This window comes from Dermacentor variabilis, chromosome 1 (genome assembly GCF_050947875.1).
Source record: "Dermacentor variabilis isolate Ectoservices chromosome 1, ASM5094787v1, whole genome shotgun sequence".
Taxonomy (NCBI): Eukaryota; Metazoa; Arthropoda; class Arachnida; order Ixodida; family Ixodidae; genus Dermacentor; species Dermacentor variabilis.
This window is the reverse complement of record NC_134568.1, coordinates 142,545,461-142,562,971: the sequence shown is the minus strand read 5'-3', so window position 1 is coordinate 142,562,971 and position 17,511 is coordinate 142,545,461. Positions and strand designations below refer to the sequence as shown.

Here is a 17,511-nt window from a genome sequence, read left to right as displayed (position 1 = left end):
TAAAGGTCCAAACACCCAGTGTCGGCTCAACCACCAGGAACCCTTTTCCCCAGACACGGCTAAGCCGCGCATGGCTACACGCAGGAGGGTCCAACTCTCGTGTGCTCGGGTCCGTGGTGTCGCAACACACCAAACGCCTGCTGACGCCGACGCCCCTGCGGGGTGATACTAATATTTATACCTTAAAAACCACAATTCATATACAGATGCAAGTGCTTCATTAGCCAGTCACACCAAAAATGCTTCGCTTTACGTAGTGTTACGTTTCGCCTCCGACATGCGGTAGTGCCGATGCGGATGCAATGGACGCCGGGGCTTCGTTCACAGCAGCGGACATTTTGGCCAGTTCAGCGCTGTCCCAACGCCTCCTGCTGAGCACGTCCAGGCATGTTTCAATGCCACATGTCTTCGTGTGGGTGTGTGTGTGTGCGCGTGCACGCGCATGTTGGTGCCCATGCTTGTCAAAGCGCGGCAGCTGGGGAGAGGAGCTCCCCAACTGTGAAGCGAGGAGGTCTGAGCGGCGCCGGTCCGGCGGATACGTCACTTCTTGTCACAACGTGTCCGTGCACCGCCGTCACGTGCGCCTCTTCCGAGCCGTTCTTTCTTGCGTTCGACTCCGAGAGTATAAAAGCAGCTGACTCCGAGAGTATAAAAGCAGCTGCCCCCGGACGCCAGAAGAAGCTTCGATTTCTTCAGTCGAGTAACGTGGTCTCCCGTTTCTCCACTTCGGTCGACCTGACCGGCCGCTCTTTTGCGATGCTAGAATAAACAAGTTGTTCTGTCAGCAGTCGACTCATCCTTTGCCAGGACCTTCGGATGCTTCCAGCTGTGCCCCAGGCCGCCAGGCCAACGCTACCCTTGGGGCTTGCAACCCATTTGCAACAACTGATTGCCAGCGGTGAGATCGCGACAACGGAGGACAGCAGCGAAGATATGCGGTCGACTGTATGCTGAGCAGCACAGCGACCATCTGGGAGCAGCGCAACGAGCCCTGTGTGATGACTGGTTGCCTGCAGCGGAACAACTGTGCTGAATTCTTGGCTGCGAGGTTTGGTGAGTGCGGGACTTCCTTCTTCTGAGTTTTGCCAGGCTTTTGTTAGTGTCAGAAACAGAGCTGGTAATTGTGGTTGTCGTTGCTGCCGGGTTAGTTTGCGGCAAGACAATAGTAGGCAGTAGAGAAATCAGCATTCAGAGCAGCCATGGATTTGAAGTCGTTGCGCAAACCGAAATTGCTGGAGCTTGCAAGAGAGTTGGGTCTGGATGTCTCAGACAAACTCAGAAAACCAGAACTGCTAAGGGCTATTCTTGAGTTAGAAGCTGAGGATGACGAGCTGTCGGAATGCCTTGAGACCATTGAGGAGAGGGAGACGGCAAAAAGAGAAAGACAGGAGTGCGAACGTGAAGAGTAAAAAGAGAAAGAGAAAGAGGAGCGCGACCGTCAACACGATTTGGAAATGCAGCGTGATGGAACGCGCTCGTAATGGAAGTCAGGCACACAGTGCAGGAGAACGCGTATCGTTCAAAATGACTGACCTGATGCGGCCGTTTAAGCTTGGAGAGGACATTGGTTTGTTCCTGGTTAACTTTGAGTGAACGTACGAGAAGCAGGGGTTCTCTCGGGAAACGTGGCCACAGCGCTTGCTCACTTTGTTACCCGGCGAGGCGGCCGACGTAGTCGCTCGCTTGAAGAGAGAGGAGGCAGAGGATTTCGACCAAGTGAAATCGAGTCTGCTAAAAAAGTACAGGCTGTCAGTGGAGGCGTTCCGTCGGAAGTTTCGGGAAAATGAGAAAGGCAGAAGTGAGTCATATACAGAGTTTGCCTACAGGCTTATGTCAAACAAGCAGGAGTGGCTCAAAGAAGAGAAAGCGTTTGGTGACCACGAGAAAGTTCTGCAGTGTTTCGGGCTGGAACAGTTTTATAGTCGGTTACCTGAGAACGTGCGGTACTGGGTATTGGATAGGCCAGACATTAGTACGGTGGCTAAAGCCGCCGAGCTGGCCGAGGAGTTTGTGACGCGTCGGGCTCGCGGAGCTAAGTACGGTCAAAAGGGTGAATTTGGCTCCAAGTTTGAGAGGCCGAAGTTCACACCCATGAGAGCAAGGGGGGACACACGTAGAGCGGACGCGAGTGAAAGCAGTCCGGCCGAACGTAAGGAGATGGCGGCAGCCGAAGCTGAACGCAGAAAGCGGTTCGAGGCAAGGCAAGCGCGCGTGTGTTATACGTGCCAGAAGCCGGGTCACTTTTCAGCGCAGTGTCCAGAAACAAAAACAAAAGTCGTGTTTTTGTCATTATGCAGCACTGATGAGAACATGAAGCTTCTCGAGCCTTACATGCAAGACCTCCTCGTGAACGGGAAAGAGTGCCGAGTGCTTCGTGATTCCGCAGCTACAACGGATGTAGTTCACCCTTCTTACGTAGAACCCGATATGTTTACGGGCGAGTGCGCATGGATCGAGCAAGCCGTGGAAGCTCATAGCGTGTGTCAGCCCGTAGCAAAAGTGCTTATTGAAGGACCTTTCGGAGCACTTGAGATGGAGGCCGCAGTGTCATCTATGCTGCCCCCCCAGTACCCGTACCTATTTTCGAACAGGTCCGATCACCTCCTGCGCGAGAAGGGGCTTTTGTTTTGTGAGGCTAGCGTTCACGCCTTAACCAGATCGAGAGTTCGGGAGCTCGCTGCAAAGGTGGTAGTTGCGGGGCCTATGTTGTCGAACAATGAGAAAGGGTTGGAGGCGCAGCAAGCTGATATTCAGAGCACGTTCGAACTGAATAAAATTGAGCCTGTAGCGTTGAAGGCATCAGATACTGGTTAGGAAATGCCCGTCACGGGAAAGTTAGAAGGGCTATCTGCAGATTTGCTCATCGCGCCTACGTCAGATGGACTTAATAGGTTGCTAAAAGTCAGCCGGTCGGCTTTGATAGCCGAGCAAAAAAAGGATGGCAGCCTAGAAAACATGCGCTGCAATGTCAAGGAAGGTATCGCCAAGAAAAATGCTCGTTTTGTGGAAAGAAGTGGGGTCCTGTACCTGAAGTATCTAGACCGCAGAGGAGTAGAGTTCGATCAGCTGATCGTGCCTCAGTGCTACCGTCAGGATCTGTTGCGCTAGTCGCATGGAGGTTCGTGGTCCGGACACCTAGGAATTAAGGAGACTAAGGATCGTATCTTGCAAGAGTACTATTGGCCAGGGTGTTTTTGTGACGCAGAACACTTTTTGAGGACATGTGACACCTGTCAGCGGGTGGGCAAACCAGGGGACAAATCGAGGGCGCCGTTGAAGTTGGTACTTATCATTACGGAGCCTTTTAGACTGCTCGTTATTGATACAGCGGGACCTCTGCCGGTAACAACCACGGGGTACAGACACATTTTGACTGTGATCTGCCCAGCGACAAAGTTCCCTGAAGCAGTGCCGCTTAAAGAAGTGAGCTCAGTTGAGATAGTCAGTGCACTACTGTCCATATTTGTGCGAGTTGGTTTTCCTGCAGAAATCCAGTCAGATCAGGGCACAGTGTTTACTAGCGCTTTGACGACAGCCTTTCTCGAAAGGTGTGGGGTAAAGCTGTTACACAGCTCAGTGTACCACCCACAGTCGAATTCCGTTGAGAAGCTCCACTCCGTCATGAAGCGCGTGTTGAGAGCATTGTGTTTTGAACAACAAACTGACTGGGAGCTGTGTCTGCCTGGGGTGATGTTTGCATTAAGGACCGCGCCGCATGCGGCTACGGGGTTTTCGCCAGCTGAGCTGGTGTACGGTCGCTCGCTGCGGTCTCCGCTTCGCATGCTTCAAGACTCGTGGGAAGGCAGGGGCAATGACCCAGTCGTGGTAGAGTACGTGCTTAGGCTCCTCGAACGCTTAAGAAGGGCACAGGAGTTGTCAGGTGAAGCAATGGCAAAGGCCCAGCAGAGGGCCAAGGTTTATTATGATCGGACAGCCAGGGCCCGTCGTTTTGAGGTGGGCGATGAGGTAATGATATTGCGCACATCGCTAAAAAACAAACTCGATGTGCAGTGGGAGGGCCCAACACGGGTTGTTCAAAAACTGTCGGACGTTAACTACGTGGCGAGTCTGCCAGGAAAACGGAAAGCACAGCAAGGTTACCACTGTAATCTGCTCAAACCCTATAACACAACGGGAAGCAGTGGTGTGGTTGATGGTAAACGTTCCCGAAGAGCTTCCGGTCAAGCTTCCGGGACTAGGCTCAGTGACGAACAGGGAAGACACCGATCAAGTCATTAGTGACTTAATCAGTAAAGCACCGCTGTCGCCCGAGCAGAAAACCAAACTACACCAGCTCTTACAAGAGTTTCAAGGTCAGTTCTCCGAGAGGCCTGGTAGGACTTCTGTCCTTACTCATGAAATAGAACTTACCTCCCCAGAGCCAGTACGATCCAAGGCGTACTGGCTGCCACCCCGCCAGCGTGATATTATGGAGGCTGAAGTAAAGAAAATGCTACAGCTCGGTGCTATTGAGGCGGGTGAGAGTGATTATACCTCCCCTTTGAGTTTAGTTGAGGTACCGGGCAAGGAACCTCGTCCTTGCGTCGACTACCGCAGGCTTAATTCCATCACTAAGGATCAAATTTATCCGATCCCTAACATCGAGGAGCGCCTTGAGAAAGTTAGCAGCGCTCAGTTTATTTCCACCCTAGATCTTGTCAGGGGTTATTGGCAGGTTCCACTTACAGAAGAGGCTAGTAGGTATGCGGCGTTCATTTCACCAATGGGAACATTCCGTCCTAAAGTGTTGAGTTTTGGTTTGAAGAACGCGCCATACTGCTTTTCAAGCCTCTTGGACAAAGTGTTGCGGGAACAGGAAGAATTCACTTTACCGTATTTAGACGACGTAGCGATATTCTCCGCATCCTGGTCTGAGCATATGGCACACTTGCGGGCAGTGCTAACCCGCCTGCGCGAAGCGGGCTTGACAGTCAGGGCTCCCAAGTGCCAGTTAGCACAGGCCGAGGTTGTCTACCTCGGTCACGTGATTGGACGGGGTCGCCGCCACCCCTCTGAAACAAAGGTGGCAGCTGTGCGAGACTTCCCGCAACCGCGCACGAAGACCGATATTCGGTCGTTCTTAGGTGTTGCCGGCTACTATCAGAGGTACATCCCCAGGTACTCTGATATCGCGGCTCCCCTGACGGATGCTCTAAGAAAAACAGAGCCCCAAACAGTCGTCTGGGACGAGACAAGAGAAAGAGCTTTTAGCACCCTAAAGTGCACCCTAACAAGCCAGCCTGTGCTATGATCGCCAGACTACACAAAAGGGTTCGTTGTTCAGTGTGATGCTAGTGAGCGAGGCATGGGCGTTGTACTGTGCCAATGGGAAAATGGAGAAGTGGAACACCCCGTCCTGTATGCTAGTCGTAAGCTGACCAGTCGTGAGCAGGCGTACAGCGCCACCGAGAATGTCTCGTGTGGGCCGTTCAGAAATTGTCATGTTACCTAGCCGGCTCGAGGTTTATCATTGAGACGGATCACTGCCCTCTCCGATGGCTGCAGACCATCTCTTCCAAAAATGGCCGCCTCCTGCGCTGGAGCCTCGCTTTGCAACAATATTCCTTTGAGGTTCATTAAGAAAAGGGGAGTCTCAACGGTAACGCCGATGGCTTAAGTCGAGGCCCCTAACGTAGGAATCAGCCTCAAAGTTGTTTGTTACTGATGTTTTTCTTCCCGAGGCAGGATTTTTAACATATTGCTTTTGTTTAGTGTTTCATCAAAGTGATGACGTGCTTTCTAGTGCAATTTTCCAATTTGTGGACGCGTTCTGAGTGCTGCTAGACTACTGTAAGGAACTAGGCAGTAGTATAAAAGGGGAAAGAGCCTGGCATGGCTTAGTGAGGGTTGTGTCGTGCTTGCTGACTGAGCGGTTGAGTTTCGGCGTAGTTCTAACGCTTGCTGGGAACGAGAAAAAAAAATGGCAACTCTCCCGAAGTCACTTTGCAGTGTCCTGTGTGAACCTGAACGTGAGAACGAGGCCTTCTCTGTGCGCTGCGCTCAGGAAACGCCGAGGGACGACCGACTTCGGTTATGAGCATCATCGAGCGACATCCCTCCGGACAACGGATGCAGTCCCCTGACCATCGGGATCTCCTTGTCTTGGCGGGGCGGACTGTTACGTTTCGCCTCCGACGTGCGGTATAGCCGGCGTGGATACAACGGACGCCGGGGCTTCGTTCACAGCGGCGGACATTTTGGCCAGTTCAGCGCTGTCCCAACGCCTCCTGCTGAGCGCGTCCAGGCATGTTTCAATGCCACGTGTCTTCGTGTGTGTGCATGTTGGTGCCTACGCTTGTCAAAGCGCGGCAGCCGGGGAGAGGAGTTCCCCAACTGTGAAGCAAGGAGGTCTGAACGGCGCCGGCCTGGTGGATACGCCACTTCTTGTCACAACGTGTCTGTGCGCCCCTTGCGAGCCGTTCCTTCTTGCCCTCGACTCCGAGAGCATAAAAGCAGCTGCGCCCGGATGCCAGAAGAAGCTTCGATTTCTTCAGTCGAGTAACTTGGTCTTTTGTTTCTCCACTTCGGTTGACCTGACCGGCCGCTCTTTTGCGATGCTAGATAAACAAGTTGTTCTGTTAGCAGTCGACTCATCCTTTGCCAGGACCTTCGGATGCTTCCAGCTGTGCCCCAGGCCACCAGGCCAACGCTACCCTTGGGGCTTGCGACCCATTTGCAACAGTAGATGTCAACTGGAGTTGGGTCTTTTTTAATATGAATATAACAGAAACTTAGCGAAGTAGGTAGCTAACTATTCTGTAGAAGGATCGACATTTGGGCGAGTTGGTACTGGTTGAACATCTTGAAGGGGCAGCGCAAAAAAATGACGACAGAAGGCAGGAACACACAGGACAGCGCTGAACTCACAACTAACTTTATTCGAAGGCATACATACACTTAAGTACACAACTCATAGCCACATGCTCTCCCATCCATGGCGTCATTATCAGTGCGCAGGCAAAAAAAAACACGCGAAACCATTTAATCTAATACTACGTTATGGAGCTGCTTAAAAATTCAAATTCACTATCATGCAAATTTATCGATGGCATGCTTACACAGCGCGACCCTTTTTTTCTGATATAGAAGGCCTCAATAATCTCCCTCGTAGTCTGATTTTTGTGCGTGGAAAGTATTGTGGTGTCTTTATATATTGGAGTGCACCCATGCTCAGAGCAATGCCGCGCGACATGCGAGTAGGCATTACCCGTTAGTGAGCGCCTATGTTCAGACAATCTAATATTGAGGCAACGACCTGTTTGACCGATATATACGTGACCGCAGGAAAATGGAAGTTCGTACACAACTCCCATTCTACAGCGCACAAACGGGGACAAATACTTAACAGTACAGCCTTTCCCAGCATGAGTGGAGGCAGCCTGGGCCAATTTCCTATCGATCTTACTACAAATTTTGATCAACTTGTTAGGGGCAGAAAAAACAACCTTTATATCAAATCTGCCTGCTACATTCCTGAGATTATGGGATAGTTTATGCACATATGGAATTACAACCAGTTTTTTCTTCTTGTCAGCAGGCTCTGGATTATTCATTCTTGAGGGTGCTCCTAATTTCACACGTTTAACCAGTTTCTGTACTGTCATGCGGATAGCATCCTCTCGAAAAACCTGCCGCTCTCAAACGCTCCAGTTGTGTTAAGAAACTCTTAGACGTCTTGTGAAAACACGATTTCGAAAGTGCGGAAAATAAAACCGAAAACGCAATGCCGTTTTTTACAACCTTGGAATGTGCGGAGTGAAAATTTAAAATTGGTTTTTCTGACCTTGGGCAATACATCCAGCGCACATGCGTATCAGTTAAGTTGAGCCTCATATCTAAAAATTGTAATTCGTTCTTATCCGGCACTTCATGTGTGAAAACTAGTCCTGAGCCACATTTGTGGAATATTTGAAGTACATTATGAATCATTTGTTGGAGATTAGTACTCTTCACAAAGATGAGAAAATCATCAACATATCTTAACACTTTCAATGTTCGGTCATCTAGGTTACTTTCTATATTTCTGTCTACGCTACCTAGGAAAATGTTAGTACCGGTGCAACCTTGGAGCCAATGCAAATGCCAGATTTTTGTCGGTATAAATTTCCTTTCCATTCAACAACGGTTGAAGCTAAATAAAAAGAGAGAATCTCGAGAAAACTGCTGACAGATACACCACAGCTGCTAGAAAATTTAAGCTCGTCATTGTTCTCGGTGATACAAAGTTTAACGCTTATCATTAGTTCGTCATGTGAAATGTTGTACCCATTGTACAACATTCCCATAGTACCCATAGTTGCATTACAAGTAACACACAAGTTGAGCGATTTCTTGAGTAGTGCAGCAGGACTACTACCTATATCAGCATATTCAACAAGTGCGTTGCTAGCACTGCCATTAGCTCTCGCACAGAGCATACCTTGGTGACATTTGCAGAGGGCAGTGCTGGCATCCTTACATGGCATTCATTGTAAAGCAACGAATCAGCGATTAAGGACATCTAAATTCCTTCAGTGCACAGGCAAATTTGTTGTAGAGGTGCTCAAAATACACAAAAATAAAAATTTGACCGGGACATAATCAATCCTTCGTTATACAGGTCATATTGCTGTAGAGGAGTTCATTGTAAAAGGCGTTCAACTGTACCTTGTAGTTGTATCAGACTACCTGGCTGTATGTTAGAAAGAGGCTGAATCCCACCTGGCTTGGGAGGCTTTCTCATCAGCCAGTTCAGCCTCCAATGTATATGAGTCATGTAGGACTAGCTGGTTTTGCAAGACCACCAATGTGAGCCAAATGATAGATCTTTTCCTAGCACACAGTTGCTTTTCTCATCAGCCTGCTTGCTGAAAATTTTGAAGAGCTGCACAAAGAAGTACATGTCTGGTGCAGTTTTTTTAAGAGTATTGGCATTGACGTACGAAGCAGGAACAAATGTTTTGCGATTGTACTAGACTACTTTACGAAATGGCCAGAGGTTTTTTCAGTGTGCCATTTATGGCAGCTATAGTTGCCTCACACAGAGAATGCGTACTATGGTACCCCTTTTGGAAATAGATGTCCACAGAGTCACATTTGAGTCTGACCTCTTCCAGAATATGTGTGAAACAGTTAGCACTTGGTAAAAATTTCACAACACTACACCCTCAGTCAAATGGCTTAGTTGAAAGCTTAAACTGAGTCTTTCAATTCAAGTTTATTTGCATCTATATATGTACAGATGACAGGAGTACAGACAAAAAGCATGAGCTTCCTCAGCTTTGTTAAATTTCTGTGTACCCAGTGGCATAACTGTATATGGCTGTTTCATGTCTTGGTTTTTGGCAGCCATCTGCTAGAGTCTAGTAACCCTATCTGCATAGAAAGGTTGCACAGTTAGTGGTTGCCTATGTGCTCAGTTGCAGCAATATCACTAATTTGCCCGAGCACTTCTAATGTGTGGGTAGGACCCTACACACTGTGGCGCATATTTATACAGTGTGCTGTTCAGTACGAAGCATCCAGACATACTCCGGCATGAAGTTGTCCACACTGACCATCTGACACCTCATCACGACTGGCCTGACTAAATATGGCCAGGAGGCTTTGCCACATCAAATAAATTATTCTGTAAGTGTCCACCTTATGTACATGTCCATTTCATCTGCTGCTGAAGTGCTGATTGGCTGGGCTCAGGTACCAGTAAGAAAGAAACAGTCACCCACAGCCAGTTTCTTTCTTGCTGCTTCAGCTCCAGTCAATCAGCAGCAGCCGAAACAGAAAGTCCACTAGCTGGACACTTACAGAAATACCCCCGAGGGGTATAGGGACACCTGTGCAACGTGGCCAGTGGAAGGTGACTGATGATAAAGAGGCTGATGCTTAAACTGGGAACATTGATGGCTTTCCTAAAATACTCATGGCAGCGAGCCCATTACAACAGTTTGTGAGGATCAATGCAACCTTTCACACATTACCCCAGCTCATACATGTTGACAGCCATTTGTCAAGCTCTATCTCAGGGAATGGTCACTTGGGCAGGAACATTGCATGCTACAGCTAGTTTCCTACACCAACCATGCTTTGGACTCCAAGAGAAGAGTCACATGTGCAAGCATACATCACCAGGATTTGTCCTGACTTGTGATTGCCCTCGGGGCACCCTCTCGCACCCGAGTTCTGAACAGTCTGAACCACTGAGTGTTTTTCTTACTGCAGTGGATTTTCTACATGCATGCTACGAGTTGAACATAGAACATTTGCTTCTATGACTTCTCAAGTTCAAAGAAACACTATCCAGTCACCATAACAGTGGCCACGCAGACTGATTGGCCTTTTGAGAGCCTTTGCTTGTAAGATTTGCAAAAACCCATCTCCGCAACTTACAACAAGGGAGAAAAAAAAGACAACAGAAAAGAAAACATGTTCTTTAGCAAAAATGCATGTTCATCTTTTTTTAGCTGATTTAAAGAGCCCCTCACCATGTTTGGGCACTGCAAACAGACAAGTGCAGTGGGTAGACAACAGGATGATTGTGTCTGCAAACTATTACATTGATGTACACTGAGAAAACAGCCGAAAATTAAGACAAGAAAACATTTGCCCTTAATGTAGAAGGAGCCACTTTCTCCACCAGCAGAGATGATATCACAGGCTGTCATCTCTGCATCACATGTGTACTACATGCAGCACACGAATAACAAGAAGCAACACGAACTCATGGGTACCTGTGAAATACAGAGCACGCAAAGCTGCCTTGTAGATATGCTGTGCAGAAAGAAAACAGACACACAGGCACATGCTGAAAGAAGAAAGGTCTAGTGGGAGGGGGAGGGGGGAAGAAAAATGGAGGTAGTCACGCAAATGTCACATAAGCCCTTATCTCTGATATGGGAGAAGGCAGGGGAGGCATGTTGCCTGCAGGAACTGGTCGAAGTGATGGCAGAGAGCCTCCGCTGCAGGCACCTTTTCACGTCATCAGGCACCTTTTCGCACCATTGACTTGCAACATTTAATTTGCTTCTATCTCTGCTATTTCCTTTCAAGGAATCTTGTGGTGGAGTTGTCCTTGAGTGGCATCTAAGAAATTCTAGTTTATAACCAAAATTTATGACGAGACCTCGAATGTAAGCGAGTAACTGCTCACTCGCCTTCATTACCTTTCCCGTGGGTACTCTTTCCTTCTCACAGCGTACTTCTCTAGGAGACACGTGAACGCCAAGTCAATACCGAACGTCATGACGCTCTTTTCTTGCTTGCAAACACCATCTACTTCTGGTTACCATGACTCCATGCTTTCTGGCTACACATAGTTGCCGCCCCACACACAGGGCAAAACACAGTACATGACGTGAAATTAGTTCATTCTGAATGTCAGCCAAGCAAGATTACAATGAAGAGGCATGCAATATCATGGAAAAGGAATGCTAGCATACAGATTGGAACCAATGTCCCTTGTAGATTAACCAATCGACAGCTTTTACCCTGGTGAGCATGCAATTGTTTTATGAATTTGTGACTTCCACGCAGCACGTAGCGTTGCCATGTCTGTGAAAGATGACCGTCATGACATTCAGTATATAATGCACGTGTTTAATTTAAAATGCGTTCAAAATGTCAAGGGTGCTTTGGGGGCCCTTTAACAAAGTTAAAGTCATACTGCTAAAGCCAGTAAGAAACTTTATGCGTAAGAATCATCAATACTAAACTATCAACTTCAGACTTTTCTTTTTTAATCATAAAAGCTTTTTATGAACAGTAGGGAGAGCAAGTGCAGAAATTCACCATTTTAGTGAAGGCTGGAGAGCACAAATTTTTCTCACACCACCTGGCTTCCCCAGATAATTGGGAACGAGGCATACGGAACACTGAAAGATGTGTGTGAACTTAACGGTACCAATTGACAACTGCATGCACAATATTTCTCTTTTCTCCAATTATGTAGTATTCTGGAATTAATTCATTTGAGAGGTTTGGAAGCTTTCAGCTTGTTTTTTGGAGCGAAAGCAACTGAAGGTGCTTTCTCGGAAAAAGGCGAAAACACTGCATATACATTTTTGCCAATGCAAGTATCAATTTTTGTACATTGTCTCACCTTTTCCAATTCGAAGAGCTCATTGGTATACAGCTGGACATCATCAATCTAAAAGATAAATTTCAAAAGTAATCAATCAGTGAAAAATCCTCTGTGTACATATTGTCATGCAATTAATGCTTTATTGAAAGTCAGCACTGCGTCCTCTCCATTCCTAGTACGTCCCTTTTCTTTTATGCTTCCCCTATCATGAAAAGTCAAATCATTGCCTTTATTTGTGGTGGATTTGTTCCTCCAGCTTACCGAAACGTATAGACAATAAAGATTAGCACAACAGCTTGACAACCAGAATTTTCGCATCAGCTGGCCACATACCAGATGAGCTTCACACGAATTGCTTTTTCTGCCTCTATTCTTTGTGTACATTTTAACGACACAGGTTTTAAGCGTTACTTTCGGATCATTTTTACTGATACTTGTAAGCTATCAACTTCAGACTCATGGTGAGGGTGCATCCAAAGTAAAATGGAATAAAGATGTGCAAGAGAGTTCGCACTAATAGATCAAACACCTAACTACTAGTATTTCAGCATTGATTAGATGCTCAGGATAGAATAGGCATAAAGGCTTAATGGCTTGAATATGTATAGCTGTTTCCAACTGTGGACCATTTTGTACACAAAGATAATACCTGTCCACAGGATATTTTTGAAATACAACAAAGCTCAGTTGATCCATGGCCTAAACATGCAACATAACCAGTGGTAGTAAAACAAGCCAGCAAATGCAGGACTTTTATAAAAATGAAACATTACATGCCAGACCATAAACTGATTATGAGGCAACCATAGTGGAATGCTCGGGATTAATTTTGACCACCTGGAGTTCTTTAATGTGCACCCAATGCACTGTACACGGGTGTTTTTGCATTCCGCCCCCATAAAAATGCAGCTGCCGTGGCCTGGATTTTATCCCCCAACCATGTGCTTAGCAGGGCAACACCAAAGCTGCTAAGCCACCACCTTGAGTAAATGCAGGATGCAAGTTTGTACTTTGATCATGTAAATTTCATCAAGATGTACCTGTGGCAGGTGATACAGCCCTAGTGTTAAAAATGAAGCCTTTTCAAGAGGTTCTTTCCAGCACAAGATACAAAATAATCACACTGCCATACTACCTGCTCCCCTCTCGGCAGATTTCCATGCCATTATTGCTTCCTCACTGTGGGCTCTGGCTCCTACTACACCCTTTCTGTTAAGTATTTGCTCACACCACTTGTTGGCCGTGGCTTCTCTAAGCTATTTTGTGTGTATTCTATGTCAATGTTGGCACAATTGCAGTTAGAGAGCAAGAGAAGGAAAGAAAGAAGACACGACTCAAGCAGCATGCAGCAGTCTCTACGGAAGGTGCAGATTAGTGGTACTGAAACTGTATTCCCATGAGTGCAAATGGAACACGAGTTCTTTATTCTCTTCATATTTTCTAAACTAAGGATGACTGCTCATAGCTAATAAGTACATGGTTCAAGGGAGACATAAATGCTCCTGGATGTGCAACGGACTGCCAACAACAATTTATTAGTTAATTTTTACTAAATGAAAACAACTCTTACGATTTTTTTAAATTATTGTTCTAGCATATAAAGGGAAGAGCTGCATGAGACATGTCATCAAGCCAAAGAACCAATATGATATCTATGAGTACACACATATATGCGTTCACGTATTCTCAGCATCCATGTAGTTGCTTTTGCAGATCTGTATGCATCCCAAACTCAATGCTGGATCACAGCTTAAAGCAACTTCCCCAGCTTTGAGACAGGCTTACAAGATTCCTGAAGAGTGTCACATATGACTGACACCTTAGGAATACATGTGCTATGACCTCTAGATCATTATGGTTCTTGTAGTAGCAGCAGTGCACATGGATTCACAGAGATCTTCATGCTCCTGATCTGTGCTGTGCCTCTCTGATTTCCCAACAAGGAAATGCACTTTGTGCTGTACTTAGCTACAACATAATCTGACATGTTCAATCACATAGATATGCTTTACTCCTGCAGCTGCTATGTATGCCATTTTCGTATTTTTTTAGCAACACTGATGCAGTAACATAAGAAACTGTGCTTAGTTGCAGCGCAAAAGCTTTTGCAAAAGTTGTTTTTTAATAATAATAATAATAATAATAATAATAATAATAATAATAATAATAATAATAATAATAATAATAATAATAGTCAATCAGCCAAGGTTTATTTAGCCTGCCACGATAATACTTAAGGTGTGAGTGCCTGGAGCATGCATACATTAACAAAAAAAATTGTTTCACCCCTCTTTCAAGGGATTTGGTCATAACACGAAAGTGAAAAATGTATTCTAAGAACCAGTGGCAGCTTCACTGCACATCAACAAGTCCATAAATGTACAGTGTTTTATTAATTACAATTTCGCTCGAAGTGCAAAGCAATGACAGTAACAGTAAGCACACGAGAGCTGTAGTGCTGCCCAGCATGAATAGCACCCTGAATGCTACCAACGCGTTGTAGTCTGATGCAATGGTCAGTTCGTATGTGGCGAGAGTGCATTGTTAGAGGTCCAGCGTGCCAATACACATGTTCAAACAACAATTATGATGATGATGCTTATTGGCATCCCCTATGGAACCGGGCGGGGACAAATAGTCCTCAAGCCTGCTTGACTTAATCAGGTTTGACTACATCTATTGTTATCCAGCCTTTTGACTATATGATCTCAATCTTAACTTTCGTATTTAAAAACTATCACCATACTGTACCATAACCTACACTAGCGGTGTGTGAATATTTGGAACTTTTGAATAATGATTCGTATAGTGTCCTATTCGATTCAGTCTTTGAATTGAATAGTCACAGTTCATAAATGCAAATATTTTTTAATGCTTTTAGGATATTTTGGAACGTCAACTACACTTAAATAATCATAAAATTGGAGCAAAAGTGCGGTAAATTTTCACCCCCGCAGGTATAGTGTATACATAAAGTATGAGAACTTGCATGGTGAGGCTACGTCACTTAGGTAGCCATGTTTTACAGGCTGTACAGCGATCGCTTACACTTTCCGAGAGCTCTTTGCATGCAAAAGAAACTACTTTGCTTCTAATGCTCCATTTGTTCTTTTAATAAAAAACGCTTCATAAAATACTATGTAATGACAGAAACTTGCTAACCTGAAGAATACTGAGGTGCGAACATCGATTGATATTAATTGTGACAACGGCTGTTTATTATTTGAAAACCATTCGAGAAGTATTCGATATTCATATTCGATTCGGCCTCAAAAATTACTATTCACAGAGCCCTACTTGCTATGACTCCGGTTCTATCAACCTCTTCCCTGCTTCTCTTCCAATACTCTAATAGTCTTACTTATCTTGACTTCTGACCACTTAATCTTTCCATGTTGTAGTAGAACACATTGTGGGGCTAGTTGGTTCATAGTTTTCAAAAGATGAAGTACCAACAGAGACAGCACACCAATGAAGAAACAACAATGACAGCACAAGGCACTGCTTGCAACTGTCTATTGAGGTCAAAAGCGACTGAAAATAAACCCATGGGGAAAGGCGGAAGAAAAAGAGGGAGAACTGAACATATGAGTGCACATGCACGAGAACACAGCAGATGTATAGGAAGGGAATGGCAAGATTAAACAAAATCTAAAACCTATCTAAATACATGCTTTCATTTCTGTAAATATTCAGAGACTGACATAGGCGTCCCTTCTTAATCTGGTTTGGCTCCAACAGCTCACGCGCACCAGTATCTTTGCTTTTAAACATGATTGTCGTATCATGAAGCCTTGCTTCACATACTTATTTCATTTATTATTCTTATTTCATTTATTTTCATTCCCAGAGGCCTTGCAACGAAGCGGCAAGTTTGAGGCATAACCATTCTTCAGCGAAAGCTTGTGCTCCCCACAGGTGTTCATTAATACATCAACTAGCTTGGCCGAAATACTCTTTCTCACACTACAGCGGTATGCAATATACGACCCCTTCTTCACTCTTCACAAAAGGGTTTGTATGTTTAATGGAACACTACTTTCTTAGAGTCATCAGATCCAAGAGGAGGCACAAAGCATTAAACATAGGTTTTAGATCTCGGTTAATCTTGCGATTCCCTTCCTATACATCTACGGTGTTCTTGCGTGCACACATTCATATATCTAGTGCTTCCTCTTTTCCTCCCCCCTCTCCCCATGGCTATATATTCAACTGCCTTTGACCTCAATAAACAGTTGCAGGTAGCACCTTGTGCTGTCATTGTTGTTTATTGGTGTGCTGTTTCTGTTGGTGCTTCTTTCGAAAATCTTCCATCACCTTTGCATCCCAATGCTTCTGGAAGGTGGACACTCCCTAAGGGTCTGGCTGGGTCAATATCTTAGCATTTCATTACAATGCGCCGAGTTGTTTTCTGGCTTTTTTTTTTTTTTTCAGCATACACATGCCTCATACTGTGGCACGAATTTGCTCTGGAATGTTTGTCTTAAGGCAGCTAGCTCGGGCCTCAAAAAGCAAGGCACTCCTCCCTGCTAATCGTACAGATCTTCCTTTTGATGTCTTTCTTGCCATTTTTGTAAATATCCATGGTCTTTTTTGTTTCCATCCTTTGGATCCAATTTGCTGTTTGTTTCTCTCACTTTTGTCTTGTGACTCCTGGTTGTCTATTTACACTTTCACTTACCCTGTACTTGGCTGCAAACTTTTTTGACCTCTTTCTCCATTCTGTGTCTACACTCTTGAGGTAGGTATCTGTGCACTTTAACTGGCCATTTATTTCAATCCATGTTCCTTAGTCTTTCTTCAAAACTAATCTTGCTCGGAGCTTCCCTGACTTCAAAAGAAGCCAAACCCATGTCACCTTGCACTGCCTCATTTGTGGTTTTACCGCGAGCCCCAAAAGTCAGTCGGCTCGCCGCCTTATGGTTAATCTCCAGCCCTTACAAAATGTCTGAAAGTTGAGGTGCCGCAGCGCTCCTGAATGGTGACGGTTGTCACCTACTAGGAACACAGCAAGTGACAGCAAAGCACTTCAAAGCACTGCCATCTTTACTACCCTTCTAGATGCCCAGGGTACAGGGCATATTGTCCATGAAATTAATCAGCGATAAAATTGATGATACCTAAATACCCTCATTTCAAGAAATAAACGTCATCAAGAGAACAATTCGTTAAATAAAGCAAACCTTTCTAACCTTCTTATGTCTAATTCTCTAACCATTAGGTAGTCACAAAATGGTAAAATATGACGGCAAAGATACTTTTAAGCACTACTATAGGTACGTTCGATTCGCCTGCACCCTGCCATTCGTTTCAGTAGTGCAGCAACGGCACCCGCTGAACCACGGCGTTAATTTCAAAAGGTGTGGGAAAGGTGCAGGGTTGCTTCATGATTTTGTTGCACCCACTCCACTGTTGATGCCCGCTTGGTGCAGGCGTACAGGTGCAGCACATGACGC

At 45.7% G+C, this 17,511-nt stretch overlaps 1 protein-coding gene across 6 annotated transcripts in view; it reads right to left on the bottom strand.

Annotated features, from left to right (window-relative positions):
* The window catches only part of LOC142585676 (uncharacterized), a 126,642-nt gene that overhangs the window by 34,872 nt on the left and 74,259 nt on the right, over positions 1-17,511 (bottom strand). For 5 of the 6 annotated variants that reach the window (XM_075696617.1, XM_075696633.1, XM_075696626.1 and 2 more), the window contains one exon: positions 12,074-12,121. In XM_075696617.1, coding sequence (XP_075552732.1) covers positions 12,074-12,121 — 48 coding nt within the window. Of the gene's footprint in view, positions 1-12,072; positions 12,122-17,511 lie in introns of those variants that run through there. The other variant, XR_012829121.1, reaches the window with a different exon arrangement.